At 41.0% G+C, this 19,918-nt stretch overlaps 1 protein-coding gene and 1 long non-coding RNA gene across 6 annotated transcripts in view; one reads left to right on the forward strand and one right to left on the reverse strand.

The window, feature by feature from the left end:
* LOC148045766 (uncharacterized) overlaps nt 1-4,118 on the reverse strand; it is a 26,111-nt gene extending 21,993 nt beyond the window's left edge. Inside the window, exon 1 of the long non-coding RNA XR_015696312.1 lies at nt 4,029-4,118. This is a non-coding gene — a long non-coding RNA (uncharacterized LOC148045766). The remainder of the gene's footprint in view (nt 1-4,028) is intronic.
* GALNT11 (polypeptide N-acetylgalactosaminyltransferase 11) overlaps nt 4,023-19,918 on the forward strand; it is a 25,772-nt gene continuing 9,876 nt past the window's right edge. The window contains exons 1-8 of one of the 5 annotated variants that reach the window (XM_087712469.1): nt 4,023-4,044; nt 11,691-12,023; nt 13,471-13,594; nt 13,706-13,872; nt 14,844-14,969; nt 16,494-16,743; nt 17,722-17,839; nt 19,494-19,646. In XM_087712469.1, the coding sequence (XP_087568595.1) occupies nt 11,729-12,023; nt 13,471-13,594; nt 13,706-13,872; nt 14,844-14,969; nt 16,494-16,743; nt 17,722-17,839; nt 19,494-19,646 (1,233 nt within the window). In that variant the 5' untranslated portion in view covers nt 4,023-4,044; nt 11,691-11,728. Of the gene's footprint in view, nt 4,045-4,382; nt 4,521-5,909; nt 6,007-11,690; nt 12,024-13,470; nt 13,595-13,705; nt 13,873-14,843; nt 14,970-16,493; nt 16,744-17,721; nt 17,840-19,493; nt 19,647-19,918 lie in introns of those variants that run through there. The other 4 variants (XM_014076034.2, XM_087712470.1, XM_014076032.2 and 1 more) reach the window with 4 other exon arrangements.

The following is a 19,918-nucleotide window of genomic DNA, read 5'->3' on the forward strand; positions in this document are numbered from 1 at the left end:
TGAAGTCCGGACATCTTCAAGTTGCCAAGGTTGAGAAACAGTTTTAATTACTACAATTTTTTTTCGTAAAATCGAATCAGTCACATGACAAATCTTTTTTACACCCATCATGACTTAACTTTATTATTGTTATAGGTCAAGGACTACCTGTAGTTGACAACACTATTTTTCAGGCTTGGCTCTGCTTTTAGATATGCAACATTTGCCTTCATGAAGATGTGGCCTTAAATCTCCCTTTTTGGACAAGTTCAACCATTAGAATTGTCACTTTTAGCAGATAAAATACGGTTGTTATTAAGGGCAATATGTTGCAACACGGCTTGCTTTTTCTTTTCAAATCATAATATCAGATGCCATTTGTGCTTCAGCAAATAAACGTTCACTATCATAGATCTCTCATTACATTTGCCAGGTTGATAAGGAACAATTGGTACTTTGAAATGTTTTCCTACCTAAAACTCTGCTAAAGGTTAAGTGGGAGTGATCATAGAGGGAAGGACAGCATTGGATGCTGAGAAATCGTTTTGACTTATATTAAATCTCACTGTATTTTGAATTTTATGCGCTTTGGAACTGAGAACAAGAGTATTAAAAACCGCATTTCTTCTGAGGAATGGTGGCCTTTAAACAAGATCAAAGTTCTTGCCAAACTCAGTTAATGCATGAGGAAATGTGACCAAATGTGATTAAAATGGATCAGAAACAATTTTCAAAGATGGAACGATCACAAGATGTCCTTTATTTGACTTTTTGGCACTTTTTAAAAAAATGACAAGGATATATATTAAACCAAAAGAACTTTAGACATGTATGCAGTGGAGATATTTGGAGGGAATATTCCAGACTCACAATGATGACTGTGATAGCACAATCAAAACTCAACTCTTTTTTAATGTGTAAGCTGTGTACACTGCTAGTAAAAAGGGAGCGGAGCTACCATTATGAAAATGTTGCTGTTATTTTGCTTGTGCACCCTCACCTCTCCCACAAAAGACATCTCTGCCACGTTTCCTGCACACTTTTTACTGGTTACAATCGGAAGTATAGGTTGTCCTTGACTTGTGCCAATTAAGGCCAACGTTTTCACTGCTAAGCAAGGCAGTTTTTAATACTTTTTGTTCCATACAACCTTTCTTGCCAGAGTTGTTAACTGAATAACTGCAGTGGTTAAGTGAATCATGCAGTCATTAAGTGAATTGCTTGTTGGAAGCTGGCTAGGAAGGTTGCAAAAGATGATCATGGGACAACGCAACTGTCATAAAAACATATTCAGTTGCCAAATGATTACATTTTGATCATGTGACCATGGGAATGCTGCAACAGTCATAAGTATGAATCCCTTTTTCCAGTGCTGTTGTGATTTTGAACGATCACTAAACAAATGGTTGCAAGTCAAGGATCATTTGTATTTTGACACCAAAGAAGTCATTTGCTCTAGCAATACATCTTAGTGCAACTTCATTTTTAAAGAAAGATCCACTACTACCAACAATAAAAAACAGTGAAAATGAACTAGCTAAAACATGAAAGATAGAGCAAGTGGTTGTGAATTATAGTTCAAAATTTGAGGGATTATTTTTCTTGTTCCGAATTGAAACTATTGGTATAAGGTGGATTTTAGAGTGACATTTCATAAAGGTGTGGTGGTGTCCAGTTGAGAAACCCTCCCATAATTTATTCTTGTGTTGATCCCAATGCAAAAAGTACCGTATTTTTTTTTTTAGTATAAGATGCACCGGAGTATAAGACTTACCAAGGTTTTAAAGAGGCAAATAAAAAAAAAGTTTTTGCACTCTGCAAACCCCCCAAAATGGCCCGTTTTTTGCAAAATCGGGCATTTCCCCCCCCCCAAAAAAGAGGCATGAATCGCCCTTAGGGGGCTTGCAGAGTGCTCCTGGGGGATGGGCCTCCCAAAAACGAGCAAAAAAAAGGGCATGGAAAGCCTTTAGGAGGCTTCCAGAGTGGTCCTGGGGGTGCAAAACTGAGCAAAAACTGGGCCATTTTTCACTTATTTCTGCCCTCCCCAGCATCTAGAAGCACTCTGAAAGCTTCCTAGAGGCCATGCGCAGCCATTTTGGTGAAGGGAGCGGGGTTTTGGGAGGCAAAATTGCTGTATTCAGTATATAAGACACACCCAGATTTTCAGCCTCTTTTTTGAAGAGTCTTATACTCGGAAAAATACAGATGTGTCCAGGTATGAAAAAAGCTTCCTGTTCAACCCACCTCAAAGGGCTGTTGCTGTGGGGAAAATGGGAAGCAGGAGAATTAGGTATGTTCATTGCTTTGAGGTGGGATGAAAAAAAATCTAATAATATTGCATATTGACAAAATTTTCATCCATTAATTACAAAAGGCCACAATTCTTGCATCTATTGGTACTAAGTAGGCCAACAACCTCATAATGACATTCTGGACTGTTGTACATTATCTCATTCATTTATTATTTCATTCATTCATTTATTAAATTTCTATGCCGCCCAATCCTGGAGGACTCCGGGCAGCTTACAGAAATGAAATTTTTTTTAAAAAAAGAATTATTAAAAACAATGGGGCACAACAAAGTTATAAAGGGAACACAACAAACACCCAATCAAGGGGTCAACAGCCCCAAGCCTGCTGGAAAAGCCAGGTTTTAATGGCTTTGCAAAAGGCCATGAGAGTGGGTAGGGCCCGGATCTCAGGGGGCAGCTCATTCCACAGGGCCGGAGCGGCAACAGAGAAGGCCCTACTCCTAGGGGTCGCCAGCCGGTATTGTCCCGCTGACGGCACCCGGAGAAGGCCCATCCTGTGCGATCTTATTGGTCTGAGAGAGGTATGTGGCAGAAAACGGTCTCGCAGATACCCGGGTTCTAAGCCATGTAGGGCTTTAAAGGTGACAACCAGCACCTTGAATCGTGCTCGGAGACCAATGGGCAGCCAGTGCAGCTCGCGGAGGATAGGTGTGATATGGGTGTACCTTGGCACACCCAGTATCGCTCGCGCGGCTGCATTCTGGACTAATTGCAGTCTCCGAACACTTTTCAGGGGCAGCCCCAAGTAGAGCTGCCATCTTCCATAAGAAGGGTAGTCATATAAATTTGATTAACAAATCAATCCCAAGCCCTTGAGAAGAACTCAATGCCTATGAAAGTCAATGTCAGCTGAAAAACTGTGAGTTGCAATTTCACATTGTTGTATATATAATACCTACTAAGACTGTAATTACTATATTCTTCTCTTCCTTCCTAGTACCTATCTCTTTCCACTTATGACTATAACCATGCTGCTTGTATCTTTAAAATTTATATTGTTTTATTTGTTTCCTAATATAATTTGATTGCTTATTAGTAATCTATGGCTATCACTGTGTTGTATCCTATGATTCTTGATTAATGTATTCTATTTTATTTTTCTTTCTGTACACTGAGAGCATATGCACCAAAGACAAATTCTTTGTGTGTCCAATCATACTTGGCCAATAAAGAATTCTATTCTATTCTATTCCTATTCCATATTTCCTATTCTCTTTTCTATTCTATTCTATTCTTCTATTCCTATTTCGCTTCTCTCCTGTCATAATTCTATTCTATTCCATTCATTTCTATTCTATTTCTATTCTATTTTAATATTTTGTTTTCAGCCCTCTGGGCATTTCAAAGGCAATCGCCATAGGTTGCAATCCATAACTGGAAAATCCCCCCCCCCCCGGTTTTCTTTTCCACACACACAAAAGTCCATAATTAATTAATTAGCCACGCAGGATACAGTTCTCACGATCGGGTTGATTAGGTGGAGTCAGTGTTTGATCCAGCGTGTCCCCCTCCCTTCTTTCAAACTTGGACCTTGTTAGATGGGTAAACTTCAACCCCCAGAATTCCTCAGGCCTCCCTTACAAGCCACGCCCCCTCGGATCGCCGGTTGCTTCGGCTCGCGCTCTCCCCTCCCCACACCAACCCCCCCTCCCCGCCGTATCAGCGAGCGGTCGCCGCGGTGCCATCGAGAGGAGGAAGGTCAGGATGCTGCTTGAGGCGCCCCGCCGCTTCCCGTACCGTCACGGCCACACGGGTGAGTCCGAGGGAGAAGAGACGGAGGGGAACCACGGTGTTCGGTAGGGCGGCAGCGGCGGCGGGATGGACCAGCGGTGAGGGCTGCGGAACCCAGCTCGGGCCTGAGCGGCGGCCGGGGAAAGCGGGGGGGGGAGAAGAGACAAAGAGAAAATGAGAGTTCCCGCAGCGCCCCTTACTGGCGGGAGGACGAAACAACCCTCGCGGGTCACTTGGCCCAACAGTAGAGCCGGGCTGCCTTCGGAAGAGCTGCTGGAGCCGGCGGCGAAGGGGAGGCGGCTTCCACTCTTCCTTGCCACGCCGCCTCTGCTCCTCCTCCTCCTCCTCCTCGGGAGGGAAGGCGCCGAGCCACCCGTCCTCCCCCCCCCGGGTGAGCAGCTGATCTGCCCGGCGTTTGCCCCCGCCTGGCAGAGGGTCCCGGGGGTCTCGGAGGCGGATGGCTGCTGGGCTCACGGGGCGGCAGGCGGTCCAGATCTGGTAAGCCCAAAGAAGAGGGGAGGGGGAACGGGTGGGCCGAGGGAGGGGGGGGGCGAGAGGAGGCTGGGAAACTTAGCAAAGGAGAGCTGCACTCTTAAAAGCCCTGTTTGTTGTGTGTTGTGTGTTGTGTATGCATGCAGGCAGGCATGTTTGTGTTTGCCTCTTCAACTCTGGAGTGTCCTTTGAGCCCCTACTTGGGCTTAATACCTGCACCTTTTCCCATCATCTTGGAGTATACCAGTCCACGATGAATGGTATACCATCTCAATTAATGTGTGTTGACTTTGAGAAACCACGTAGATAAAAGTCTATTGGAGAATCTCTACAGCCTCTTCGGGACAACCAACCAGATAGATAGATTTTGACCAGAGAGATTTATCATTAACCTGCTGGGTCCTTCAGGTCTCCTAATACAAACTCAAGTTAAACTGCACCAAACCCGATTGCAGAAAATACAACTTCCAGCCACAGAGTGGTCAATGCCTGGAATGCTCTACCTGAGTTACATCCTCAAACCCCCCACAGCTTCAACCTTAAACTGTCTACCGTGGACCTCACCCCGTTCCTAAGAGATCCGTAAAGGGGGACGTGCATAAGTGCACCAGTGTCCCTTCAGTCCCTGTCCTCCTGTCCCCATTTATTTGTCCCCTATTTCCTGTGTTCAGTGTTTATTCTTATTCCTGTTATCTTGTACATGAGTGACTAACTAACTAAATAATAAATAATAAGTGGTGCATCCATTGCTGCTGCAACTGGGGCCCTCCTGGCGGCCATTCTTTTCTGTTTGCTCCCACCTTTCCCAGCATCAGAGCCTTTTCCCAGGGAGCTGCCAGTCTTCTCGTGATGTGTCTGAAAGAGGGAGACAGATTGCAGGCGGAGGCAGTAAAGGTCCTGCTTGCATTTGTGCCAGTTACACCGAGTTGCACTTCTGTGTAAACTGGAACGAAGATGCCTTAGCCCTGTTTAAATGGGAAAAAACACCTGAAATGATTAGCCTTCCAAATGATTAGTTGACTAAACTTGTTTTGGAGGCAGGGCTTGTGAAAGGATCTAAGAGTCTTAGTGGATCATAGGGTAAACGTTACAAAAGAGTGATGCAGTGTGACTCAGAAAGCCAGTGCACTATTACAGGGCATTGGCAGAAGAATTGCATCCAGATCAGTGGAGGTAATTGTTTCATTATGCTCTGCTCGGTGCATATTGCTTGGGCATTGCCCAAATGAAAGGAACCATTTTCAGAGCTCCCAGAGTGTTAAGGAGGCTGGAAGCCAGAATGTGTGAGGAATGGGCCAAGGAGCTGAGTATGTTTCTGTTGCAGAAAAAAAGGCTCAGGGGAGACGGATCTACAAAGATCTAAAAGGCTAAAAGCACACAGAGTGGCTTGAGTGAGGGAGGGTCTTCTCTATTGAGACCGAAGAAAGGAGGAGAACTAGCTGAAATTAAAAGAAAGATTGACTGCTGAATAATTAGGAAGAAGTTGCTGTCGGTAAGAGCAGAACAGCCCTCTTTAAGCAGTGCTGTTCTTTTTGCTGAAGATTTTTAAATTGGGGGTGGGGGTGAATGGGATAATTTAGTGGGCTATGGAACATGATGGTTGTATTATAAAATGAATACAATCAGTCAGGGAACGAATTGCTTTGCAATTATATTGAACACATTGAAACTATTACCTGATTTCTTCCCATTTGATTCATAGTGGATTGATATTTGGAAATCATTTTCCTCAAACAGCTATAAAAATTTCAAGTTTGTAAAATTGGTCGAAGTTGCACGAACGTAATAACAAGTTTAAAACTGTGGTAATAAGTAATTTCTAGAATGGAAAATACAGCCTTGGTGTGCTTGTCAGAAATAGCTTTAAATTGGCACTTAAAAAGCAACCTGGCCAGTTTTTATTCTCGGAAAATAAGCTGAAATATTTCCATTATGAAATAGTTGGTATACAAATATTTCACAGAGTTTTTTTCCTTAAGTGAATGGTATCAGTCTGGTTCCAGGAAAATAAGAAGTCAAATTAATAACACAATGGAAAAGTAAAAGCTGGTAGAGTTGCATATCTTCATGGGAATAATATAAACTTGAGACCCATGTTCTTAGGTATATATACTAAAGAATGTGTGGGTATTATCAATAAACCACTATTGGTGATTTTATCATGCAATAATTTATGTGCAGCCTCTACACAAGAATTAATGCATGTATGACCTTTGAGGAATAGCAAATCAACTCAAATTATTTCTGTTGTGGATATTACAGGAAAAATAATAGGGAATGGTTAGTTTCACAAAGGAAATGTGTGTAAAATAATACAAGTCATAATCATAAGTCGTAAAGGGAAGTATGCAGTGGAGTACCCCTAGGCTTTGTTTTAGGCCCAGTACTCTTCAACATCTTCATCAATGATTTGGAGGAGGGAATAAATGGGGAACTCATCAAATTTGCAGATGACATCAAGCTGGCAGGAATAGCCAACACTCCAGAAGATGGGCTTAAGATACAGAAGGATCTTGACAAACTTAAACATTGGGCACTATCTAATAAAATGAAATTCAATGGTGAAAAGAGCAAGGTTCTTCATTTAGGCAAGAAAAACGAAATGCACAGGTACAGTATAGGTGGTACCTTGCTCAACAGTAGTAACTGTGAAAGGGGTCTTGGAGTACTCAAATCCAAATTTTTGGCACAATTTCCAGTGAATGATCTTAGCAATGCGACCATGGTATTGTAAATAGTCCGTTTGTGAAATTTTGCTGCACCCACTGATCAAGTGGTCGACTGTCTCGTCTTTCTCATTACAGAGGCGACATTTGCTGTTGGTGGTAACATGTTGAATTTTTGCCTTCATGTAGTTTGTAGCTAAGGCTTGTTCTTGAGCTGCCAAAATAGAGCCTTCTGTTTCTTTTTTCAGTGCTCCTGATCTTAACCAGTTCCAAGTTAGCTTTTGGTCAGCTTTGCCTTCAATACTTTTCAAGTATTGGCTATGCATAGCTTTGTTTTTCCAATTTTCAGCTCGCTTCTCAATTACTTCTTTCTTATATTCAGCTTTTGACTTAGTTGTCTTTAAAAGGCCTTTATTTACTTCCTTAATCATTGGTTCTTCACTTTTCTGGATGTAATCATTCAAGCTGTGTTTTTCTTCTTCCAGAGTCTGTTTTACTTGTAGGATTATTGTTGTTGTTGTTATTATTATTGTCCCTTATTCTAATGGGATTAAAATTTGCTGGTTGTGACCACTTGAGTGCTGCAGCTTTTAATGCTCCCTGTTAGCTTCCCACAAGGAAAGTCACTGCTGGAAGTTACTCCTTGCTCCTTTTTTGTTTTTCCTGTCAAGGGTTATTCTGTTTTTCTTGTTTAAGTAAGGAAATTCCTCTGAAACAGTGAACCAGCAGGGACTAGTTAATAAATGTACGTATGAATATAGTTTGAGTAGAGTAGGAACAGCTTAGCTATTTATTTGAGATTTTGATTACAAAGACTTAATGAGAAATGTTGGCAGCTAAAGTAAGAATCTACGGTGCTAAAGGGTCAGCTGCTTAAGTTGGGTTGACTTCTGGTGATTGTAGGGGAGCAGATATCTGGTATTAGGCCCCAACTTCAAAACAAAATCTAACTCTTCTAATGGCATCTTCTAGTGATCTCCCTGATTCTATCCATCCATCCATCTTATCTGTTATCTTCCCCAGGTGTTGTTTCTTTCAAATGTGCCAAACAAAATTGGCAAACTATATCACATGCCCAAACTATGTGAGTTTCTTTATGCTGATTGTCACCTCAAAGATTAGAGGATGGCAGGGGTTCATTAAATATCCCACAGGCTATTTCTCCTACGGGCAGAAAACCTTGATGCCTCCTGTGGCTTCTGTGCTTTAGTAATTTTCACATTCTGTCTCATTTCCTATGTGAAGTTCGCTCAGAGAGTGGCAAAGCTGTGGATTGCATTGGATGACTTTGGTCTCCTTTTGTGGCATGGGATTAGAATAACATAGAATAACAAGAGTTGGAAGGGACCTTGGAGGTCCAATCTCCTGCTCGGACAGACCTTACCATTTCAGACAAATGGCTCTTCTTGAAAGCTCCCAGTGATGGAGCACCCACAGCCTCTGAAGGCAAGCTGATTCCACTGGTTGATTGTTCTCACCTTTAGTAAATATTGGGTTAGTTCTAGGTTGCTTCTCTCCTTGATTAGTTTCCATCCATTGTTTCTTGCCTTGCCTTCTGGTGCTTTGGAAAATAGTTTGACCCTCCTCAGCAGTCCCTCAACACGACAAATATGGCAACATGACATTGAGGCAATATGCTGACTGATATGTTCCTCCAGCAGAGACTGGAGCTGATGGGAAACCCAGCAGATGCAGCTGCACCCAGATCTATCTACCTACCTACCCACCCACCTACCTAGGCAGAATAAAAAAAACAAAAGCTATTATTTGTGATTCCTAAATAGATTTTAGAAAAGAGAACAATGAGGCATCTTGCTTATAAAAGAGGGTAAGATTTAAGATACGCGAGAGAAGAGACCTAGCTACATAGGATTTTGAAAATATGTGACCTCTTTGGGAATTTGGATTTGATCATGCTCAAGAGTTATTTAATAAGGCAAATAATTCAGGTTCCTCTGTAACTAAGTATTTTGCCAAACATGTAAATAATCAAGGTTTCTTCTGCAAGGAGAAATAATATAAGTCTTTTAATGGATCAGTGTAAATGAGGGTTCTTATAATTTTGAGAAATTTCATGATCCTTAGTTGATTATTACTCTGCTGTAAATGACTTTTCTAGCTCTTTCCAAACGATATTAAAGTTTATGCCTTCTCACACGGAAACTGTTAATATAGTTGTGCTCATTTTAAAATTGATTTGGAAGAAATGCTCCAGGACATAAACGGGTAGTGACTGAAGAACTATTTATTTTTATTTATATGTTTATTTTATTTATATCTATCCTGCATTCTGATCTCAACTGGGGTTATAAGTTGAAGACTGCCTGCATTAAGAGTTGCAGGCCAATTGTGGTCAGTTAAGACTGCCTGTATACAGTTGTTTGCTCTGCTGCTAAATGACATGGTCATAAAGTGAACTGTCTTATGTCAGCACCAGATTACTTACTACATTAGTTCCAGCTGCACTCGTTAAGTGAAGCATCCATAGTTATTAGGGCACAATATCATGTGAATTATGATTTCCCCATTGACTTTGATTTAGGAGTTGCATTAATTTTTGACTCTTTAAAGAGCTACCGTATTTTTTGGAGTATAAGACACACCAAGGTTTTAGAGAGGCAAATTTAAAAAAAAAAAGGTTTTTGCACTCCTCCCAAAAACGGCACATTTTTTGCAAAAACGGCCTTGTTTTTTTTTTTTTTTTTTTTTTAAAGAAGCATGAATATCCTTTAGGAGGCTTGGTGGGTGGGCAAAAACGAGCAAAAACTGTCCCATTTTTTATGGAAATGGGCCCATTGTCAAAAAAATGGCATGCATAGACTTTAGGAGGCTTATAGAGTGCTCCTGGGGGCTGTGGGGGGGGGCAAAATTGAGCAAAAACAGCCTGTTTTTTGCTCATTTCTGCCCTCCCTAGCCCCCAGGAGCACTCTGCTAGGCTCCTCAAAGCTATGCACGGCCATTTTGCTGAAGGAGGTGGGGTTTCAGGAGGCAAAAAATGCTATATTCAGTGTATAAGATGCACAAGGATTTTTAGTCTCTTTTTTGAGGGAAAAAGGTGCATGTCATACTCCAAAAAATAAGGTACATTTTTAAAAGACTAACATGGAAAGCTGAAAAAAAGATCGATGCTCCAATGGGTAGGAGTGAAGAGTAATACCAGTTCAGAAGCATTTTTTCCAAATCATTTTCAGACTGTTCCAGGTCCTGCAGAGAAATGCTTCATAAGTTCTCTTCTCCTTTTCCTATGTTTCAAGATCACTGAGTCCATCTTACATGAACCACAGATATTTAAGATTAGGAAAATACATATTAATCTTTGAAATATTCAAGGATTTTATATAAGCAAAGGAATCAGTCAAGAACTGTATCATACGACCGATTCAAAGAGGCTATTTCTGTGCATTTAAATATACCCCCTGTGGTTTTGTTGTGCTTACTTAGATGCTGGATTAGTATAAAAGAGGGGTGTCAAACTCGCAGCCTGTGGGTTGGATGCGTCACGCGCTGGCCACACTCACTTCGCTTTAGTGAAGGAAGATAAAGTCACAATACGTCACATGACGACATGATAACATGAGTTTGACACCCCTGATCTAGAATGAATACTGATTGTGTGCTTTGAGTTGAAAGTATTGTAAACTTCAGAAGAATAATTCACATGTATATAATTGCTAGTGGAGTGATAAAGATCCGTAAACCAGTAATAAAGAGGACATAGAATATAATTTATGTCAAGAGTTTAGAAAATCTTGCTTGCAGTTTTAACCACTCTATAAATTATATAGATGTCACTTGTTTAATCTGATTCTCCTTCTCTTTAAACCTCCTATTGTGTTTTGAGGATTTATTCCTATATTAGAACCAGAAAACCTATCTGGGTCTCAGGTTTTCATTTAGAAAGAGATAGCTGAATTGAGATAGAACTAATGGCTGGTTTAAAGCTTTACTAAAAATTCTTTTCTGTTAAAAATTAGTTGTTACTTGACCTAAGTGACAAATACTCCAAGCAGTAAATCTTTAAACTTTGGTTTTTAATATATTACAGATTAAACTTCAAGTAATCAATTAATTAAAAATATAGCAAGTTACAGTCCAGCTCAGTCTTGGAGTTGAAAAATGGGAAAAAATTAGATGAGAGCTTTTGATAAAATATGAGAATCCCTAATCTTTTAATTTACACCCTACTGTTTGCAGAGAAACATCATGAGTATACGAGACCAAATTGAAATATTTATACATCTGATAAATTGAAAATGTAATCTTTACAGAATTCTATGCAACTCTAAATCATATTCATTGCCTTCCTTAATGCCACATGAGTGTTATGGATTTTAAAGATATATAATTTAGAATGTTTGCTGCTGTTTGCATTTATGCAAAATGAAAACGCAGGTAATTTTCAGTGTAAAATTAATCTGGAATTGTCTCTCTTCAGAAAGGCCAACTGTTAATATGCAACAGTGAAGAATCTCTGTACTTACTTTTTTTTTCCCTTTTGATTTTCTTTTAGGGGATTGAAAATGTGCCAACAACAATGCTAGGTTTACAATGGGAAGTGTCACACTTCGCTATTTTTGCTATGGCTGTCTCTTTACCTCGGTAACCTGGACAGTTCTGCTGTTCATTTATTTTAATTTCAGTGAAGAGGCCCAATCTTTTAAAAATGTGCCCATCAAGGGGCTTGAACCTCAGAAGCCCTTCTCCAAAAGATTCTATCCCCAGCTTGTGAACGGACCAGGACGAATGCAGGAATCTAAGCCCAGATATGGCAAGATCAGGAATCCCTTGGGAAATGCTGTGCAGGATCTCCTCAGGAGTGATACAGAGTTTTCCCCTGAAATGGGTATGTTGGAGCCAGTGGTGGGATTCAAAATGTTTGGTTCTGTGGGCATAGCTTGGTGGGCATGGTATAGCTTGCTGGGTGTGGCAGGGGAAGGTTACTGCAAAATCCCCATTCCCTCCCAATCAGCTGGGACTCTGGAGGCAGAGAATGGATGGGGGCAGAGGCGGTCAGAGGCGGTATTTTCCAGTTCTCTGAACTACTCAAAATTTCCACTACCGCTTCTCCAGAACTGGTCAGCACCTGCTGAATACCCACCTCTGGTTGGAGGGATAGAGCACTAAGGTAGTTATCTCCATATTGGGGAAGGCCAGGCACTGATCTTTGAATCAGTCTGAAAGTCTGATAAAGTTGGGCGGAGGCTGAGACCTTTGGAGAGATGTTGTCTGCCTAAGCCAATTAATGATCCATATGGATTCAGATATTGCAGGAGGAAGAATTTGGTTTAAAGCTAATTTGGTGAATTAGCTGCCATCCTAACATACTGGCACGAGGGCCAGTCTAGCACCAGGTTAGAAAGCAAGAGAAGAAGGTGAGCTCAAATTCTGCCACAGCTATGAAAGCCAACTGGGTGACCTTCGGCCAGTCCCTCTTTCTCAGTCCAGCCCACCTCACAGGGTTGTTGTTGTGGGGACAATAGGAGGAGGAAGATGTGTTGGATATGTTTGCAGCCATGAGTCACTTGTAAAAATAATGAAAGCGGGAAATCATTTAATTTTTTTTTTTGATTTTTTTTGATTTTATTGAAATTTGTAGGCCGCCCTTTTCCCTGAGGGGACTCAGGGCGGCTCACATAAAATCAGGGAAGGGGAAATGCAAACAGTAACATAGACACATATAATAAAAACAATAGGCAACATGCATTCATCATTCGGGAGGGGCAACTATCTTCATCCCCAGGCCTGACGGGCTAGCCAGTTCTTCAAGGCTGTGCGGAAGGCCTGGACGGTGGTGAGGGTACGAATCTCCACGGGGAGTTCGTTCCAAAGGGTCGGGGCTACTACTGAGAAGGCCCTCCTCCTTGTGGTTGCCAGCCGACACTGGCTGGCCGATGGAATACGGAGGAGGCCCAATCTGTGTGATCTAATTGGTCGCAGGGAGGTAATTAATCAAACCAATTCCATGATATATAAGCCACAGTGGCAGGGTTCACACTTTGCATTAAGCCAGACAGACAAATTATGGCTTTTAATGCAAAGAGTGAAAAATAGAGCTGCAATATCATAATGTTGTTAACAGATATTATAGTGTTATATTGCTCATGCTAGGAATTCATGATGGTCTCTGTTTACCTGCCAATTTTCTTGAGTTTCAAGATAGATTACCAAAACCATTGTAGGAAGAGTAGCTTGTTTTGGGAAGCCTCCTTAGTGGAAATTTTGAGATTAAGGGGATATTTTAGAAAATCATTATTAATATATTAACAGAATCAGTGGATTCTCCGTTTCAGGTATGATTTTCAATGAACAGGATCAGGAAGTGAGAGATTTGGGCTACCAGAAGCATGCTTTTAACGTGCTCATCAGTAACCGATTGGGATATCACAGAGATGTGCCAGATACGAGGGACAGAAAGTAAGCTATCATAAAATAAACATTTTCTTCCAAGAGCCAAATGACTTTATGGTGGCTAGGGAAAGTGAAGTGACATGATAATATAGGATAATATATTTTTTCCTTCTCTAGGTGTAAAGAAAAAATATATCCTCATGATCTTCCTTCTGCCAGTGTTATAATTTGCTTCTATAATGAAGCTTTCTCGGCCTTGCTTCGGACTGTTCATAGCGTTCTGGATCGAACACCATCTCGTCTTCTCCATGAAATCATTTTGGTGGATGATAGAAGTGAATTAGGTAAGAGATTCTTAGATTTGTGTGTCGCTCTGGGGTAGGGGTGGGATATCTGTGGTCCATAGGCTCACTATCACATGACTGGTCCCAAAAAAATAATAATATTTTGACAACCCACAAAACAGAGGGCCAGCTCCTTAGATAGTCATTTTGATTATGCCTTCCCCATCCTTGGTTGTGGCGTGACCTCTGGCTTGTATGCACAGGAAGATTGCCAATTCAGTTCTAGGAAGAATTGGATTAAAATATGACTCTGCTGTAGGTTTTATTGTCTTAACCTCAGCTTCCTGGAATAAATAAGAACAATAGTATGGAGTGTACAAGTATTTCAGATTTTGAGCAGTTGTTTGGTATTTGAAACAGGTTGTTCCAGCATTATTGGAAATACTTTGACAGGGTTCCAGCTATTATGGAAGTATTTTGAGCCCAGTAAATCTCTTTGAAACAGGTGTATTGAACACACAAGAGACACATTTCAAGTTCAAAACACTTGTGGAATGTTCAGGGCAGCTGCTCCATTACTGAACTGAGCATTTCAAACTTGACACAGCTTTTCAAGTGCAAAATGTCCCAAATATTTTGCACGTCACCCTCTATTAGGGAATTTTTTTTGCAGAGAGGGCCTTAAGGATACACATCATGGGCTACGCAAGTTGCTTCCAAAAATGGAATTCTGTTCATTAAATGGTAGTCTGATTGTTTCTCTGTTCTCTTGCATTTCTAATTATGCCCTGCATTCTGACATACCTTTCTAAATTCCAGTCTTTATTAGAGAAGAGATGTGTCACTAGGATTAATCAGCTATCTCATTTCCTTCCACAAGGAAGAACACTTTAACAATTGTCACAGCTGTTGCGTTTCGTTTCAAGTTTGTTTTGCCAGCCTTTTAAAATAGAAGAAATGTGAGAAGTAGCTGGAAAGGTTTAGGATAGCTATAAAGCAATTTTTTTTCATCTTTCCTTCTTCTGTTGTAGCTGATTTAAAAGAAGACTTGGACATATATTTAACAAAAAATCTTCCAAATAAAGTGAAACTAGTAAGAAATGAAAAGCGTGAAGGGCTAATTCGAGGGAGAATGGTTGGAGCTTCCCATGCTACAGGTAACATCCAGCACTAATGCAGGCAATACACAATACACCTTGTGCCTTTTAAGTAGTAATGTTATATCCTTGTCTTGTGCATTCCAGCACTTCCTAAATGGAATTATTGGGAATAGTGAGGTTTATCAATGCACTAAATTGACTAAGAGTTGTTTGCCATAAATCTGTAGAATATAGTACAGGTAGTCCTTGATTTACAACCACAGTTGAGCCAAAAATTTCTGTGATTAAGTCACCTTTGCTGCATATGATGACCTTTCTTGCCACAGTTCTTAAAGTGAATCACTGCAGTGGTCAGCAACATTGTCGTTAAGTGAATCTGGTTTCCCCATTGACTTTGCTTATCAGAAGGTGACAAAAAGTGATCCCTTGTCCCCGGGACACTGCAACTATTATTTAAATATGTTGAGATTACAGTAGTGATATCAGTTCACTTGGTACCTAACAATTTCCACCAAAAGTAAAATATATAGAAATACAGGCATACCTTGTTATATTGCACTTCATTTTATTGGACTCACTGATAATGCATTTTTTATAAGACCCTCCACCAGCAATAGCACTTAGACTTATATACCGCTTCATAGTGCTTTTACAGTCCTCTCTAAGTGGTTTACAGAGTCAGCCTCTTGCCCCCAACAATCTGGCTCCACATTTTAGCCACCTCGGAAGGATGGGAGGCTGAGTCAACCCTGAGCCGGTGAGATTTGAACTGCCGAACTGCAGCTAGCAGTCAGCTGAAGTAGCCTGCAGTGCTACACTCTAACCACTGCACCACCTTGGCTCTAAGCAAAAAGATTATAACTACTGGAGCTCAAGTTTAGCTTTTAGTACTAAAGTATTTTTAATTAAGCTATGTACCTTATTTTAGACATAATGATATTGCACACTTAATAGAACATAATATAATATAAATAAAACTTTTACACTCACTGGGACCCTCAAAGCTCGCTTTATTGCAGTATTTTGGAACCAAGCCCACAATATCTCTGGGTACAAAACAAGTTCACTCTGTACTTTCCAGTTAAACATAACTTTCCATTAATATTGAGGGATCCCCCCCCCTTCCCTTGCTGTTTCTTTTCCTATCACTTAATCTCAGTATTAATTCCCAGTTTCTCTTACTCATGCTGAAAGGTGCAAGTGATAAATGTCATAATATTCTCGTGTAAATTAGATTCTTGAGACCATGGTGTTCTCAGGAGGGCTTTTGGGCAGTCTCTTGTCTTCTTGTCTCAAACAAGAAGCAACAGATGGAAACTCCATCAAGGAGAGAACTAACCTAGAACTAAGGAGGAATTTCCTAACAGAAGAATGAATCAGTGGAACAGCTTGTCTCCAGAAGCTGTGGGTGCTCCAATACTGGATGTTTTCAAGAAGAGATTGGAGAACCATTTGACTGAAATGGCATTGGGTTTCCTGCCTGAACAGGGGGTTAGACTAGAAGACCTCCAAGGTCCCTTCCAACTCTTGTTATTTGGTTAGTCTGTATCTCATATGCCTCTTCCGCTTTTACTTTCCCAGGAAAGGTGCTTGTGTTTCTGGACAGCCATTGTGAAGTGAACGAGATGTGGTTGCAGCCGTTGCTGACACCCATCCAGGAATCCCGCAGGGCAGTTGTTTGTCCTGTGATTGATATCATCAGTGCGGACACGCTGACCTACAGCTCTTCTCCTGTTGTCCGCGGAGGGTTCAACTGGGGCCTTCACTTTAAATGGGATCTCGTTCCTTTGTCAGAGTTGGAAGGACCTGAACAAGCCATCGCCCCCATCAGGTGAGACATCCCAATTTCAAATATTGTCCTCCAATACAGGCCGCCAACCTGTGGGCTTGTGTCCCACTACTGGGCCATGGCCTGTTGGCTACCAGCTGCGTGAGTGGCTGGCCAATGCGTGCGTGCATGTACGCACTCCCCCTCGCAATAGTGGCTCCTTTTGCTTGTGCGCATACATGCATAAAGGCACCTGCCCCTCCCTCTGGGCTGCCAACCCAGAAAGGAACTGGGGAACTCTGCTCTAATGGGGTGAACAGTTTCACTTAAAACCAGAAAAGAGGTTTTACGAGTTTCTTCCACCAAGGGTGTGGGTTAAAAATGCAGTAACCGTATCATGCCAAACCACAGACATTTAATTTTATATGGAGGGAGGACAATATCAGTACCCTCAATATCAGTACCCTCAATATTTGTTTGTTAATATGTATTAATTGATATTCGCTTATAGTACATTCCCAGGAAAAATGCTTCGGTTTAACTAAAGATTTAAAGCCAGACCTTTGGAAGAATTCCATTTTTATTTTATTTTTTTAAAAGGTGTTAAGAATTGAGTCTTGTTCAGTAAATAATAAAATTTGTTCTCTCTTGTTTTTATTGCTTTTATTATGATCAACTGCTTCTTTTATTTTATCTATTAAATTTACAAGGCAGTTACTAAACCTTGCTCTCTGTTGCCATCCTATGAAACCATAGGAGTAGTATGTAGAGCATGGGTGGGCAGTATTCCCAAGAGGCCACATCAGAAACTGGGACTGTCTTAGAGGGCCAAATCAATAGCTCCATGTTTGACCAAGGCCGCACTGGTGGCCAAGCCCTGATCCATTCATGCACTGACCACTGCTTCCTCCTAAGGCTGCTCCAAGAAGGGGTTAGGTTTAAATATTCTCTTGATGTAGGAAGTTCTTTGTGGATCTATGTTTCCCACTGCTTACTCCCACTTCTGCCAGGGCTTTGCTGAAGATTTCATTTTCATCTTAGATCCCCCACAATGGCAGGAGGCTTGTTCGCAATGGACAGAGAATATTTCAATGCGCTTGGACAGTATGACAGCGGCATGGACATCTGGGGAGGGGAAAATCTGGAAATATCATTTCGGGTATGTTTCTTTTTGGGATTTACTAGTGGGCATTCTTTTTTTGTTCTTGGATGATTGATGGAGGCTGCTTTCAGAATTAGGAGGTGTTTGCACATTATTGATCACTTTCTGTAGCATCGAAGACAACAGTAGTATGAATTTTTCTGATTTTAAATAGCTAGAAAGATGAAGTTATCTTCAAAAAACAAAAACAAAAAACCCCTCCAAAAAGCTAAACATTAATTCTAGAATAATAGTTTCTCTGAGATTATTTCAGGTAAAGCATCCATTGCGACATACTAGAAAAATTATCTAGCACTAGGTGATAACCTGGCATTGCCCTGGTATTTATTTATAAGGGGAAAATATCCGGACCAAACATAATTTCTAATGTTGGATTTTCCCCCTTACCAGAGGAGCCCCTTTGTGGAGTACTGTGAAGCCCTTACCATGGCAACTCCACTGTGCTGTGCAGTAAAAGCCATTTTAAGGCACAACAGGCTGTATCTTAACAGAACACCCACACCGAGGGGTGTTAGGGTTGTGTTAACACCCCCCCCCCCCCCAGTATTTGTTTCCAAAGAGTAAGCCATCTGTGTACCAAGTTTGGATGAAATTGCTTGAGGCGTTCCAGAGTTATGCTAGAACACACACACACACACACATACACACACAAAAAAACTTTTATATATAGAGACACATGAAATTATTGTCAGAGTAATTGAAATATTATTTATCTCAAAGCAGGAAGAACTGTTATAAGAGATACCTCTCTCTCTTGCTATCTAGCTATCTAGCTACCATCTGTTTTCTATATATACTGCATATAGGTTAAGATATAAATATATGTTATATATAACGGTGATAAAAAACTGAGAGGCATATAGTTTGTGGGGCCGTTGTTGGGAAGGGACAGGGCTTGAATTTAGGCAATTGAACATATTTCTGGAGTGAAGACAATTTGATGATGAACTTAGAAAACTGATTTGTTTGCAGAGTTTGGCACCCAAGACTGCTCCTCAAATATCTTGGACCTCAGATATCTTGCTTTAACAATAAAGGTAGTCCTTGACGTACGACCAAAATTGGACCCAAGATTTCTATTGTTAAGTGAGACATTTATTAAGTGACTTTTGCTCCGTTTTACAGCCTTTTTTTTTGTCTCAAGTGAACCACTACAGTTAACAAGTTAGTAACCCAGTTGTTAAGTGAATCCCCATTGACTTTGTCGGAAGGTCGCAAACGGTGATCACATGACCCCGGGACACAGCAATGGTTGTAAATATGAGCCAGTTGCCAAGTGTCCTAATTATGATGACGTCACCATGGGGATGCTGCAACTGTTGTATCAGTGACAAATGGTCATAAAGTCACTTTTTTCAGTGCCATTCTAACTTTGAACAGTCTCTCAGTGAACTGTTACAAGCCAAGGACTTCTGTATAACGGTGGTCAAAAACTCCTTGCTTTCATTCTGTGTTTTTGGGAGAGGAGTACAGAGCTGAACATTAATCTTTGATGACAGTTGCCATCCTGAATGGGATCATTCGGCTATTAATAAGATCCAGACGTCACAGTTACGCAAATAGGCAAAACCTTTCCAGAAACTAGATTTTGTGTCTAAGATCACCTGCCTTCAGTACAAATATTTTACTAAGTCCTTCTATTTCCGAACAGATTTGGATGTGTGGAGGCAAACTTCTCATCATCCCTTGCTCCAGAGTAGGGCACATCTTCCGTAAAAGGCGTCCCTATGGGTCTCCAGGAGGGCAGGACACAATGGCACATAATTCTCTACGCCTCGCACATGTGTGGATGGATGAATATAAGGCAAGGCCGTGACAACTATATATTACTGGGTGAGGCGGGGTGGGTGGGACAAGAGTTATACCTCAGTGAACCTGTGAAGGGAGCAAAAGATGGATTTTTTCCCACCTTCCTGAAAAAAAATCTATTGATGTTATGGTTGTTGGAAGAAATAAGCATCGTTATATCTTCCGTTTCCAGGGCATTAGTACTTTTGATTATTAGAATGTTTCTGGAAATTTATATGGGGAGGGAACAGAGGCATAAATGTTGGAAACACATATAGAACCTTAATT

The sequence above is a fragment of the Thamnophis sirtalis genome, unplaced genomic scaffold, assembly GCF_051295495.1.
Source record: "Thamnophis sirtalis isolate CommonGarterSnake01/CBP01778 unplaced genomic scaffold, rThaSir2_p1.2 scaffold_4, whole genome shotgun sequence".
Taxonomy (NCBI): domain Eukaryota; kingdom Metazoa; phylum Chordata; class Lepidosauria; order Squamata; family Natricidae; genus Thamnophis; species Thamnophis sirtalis.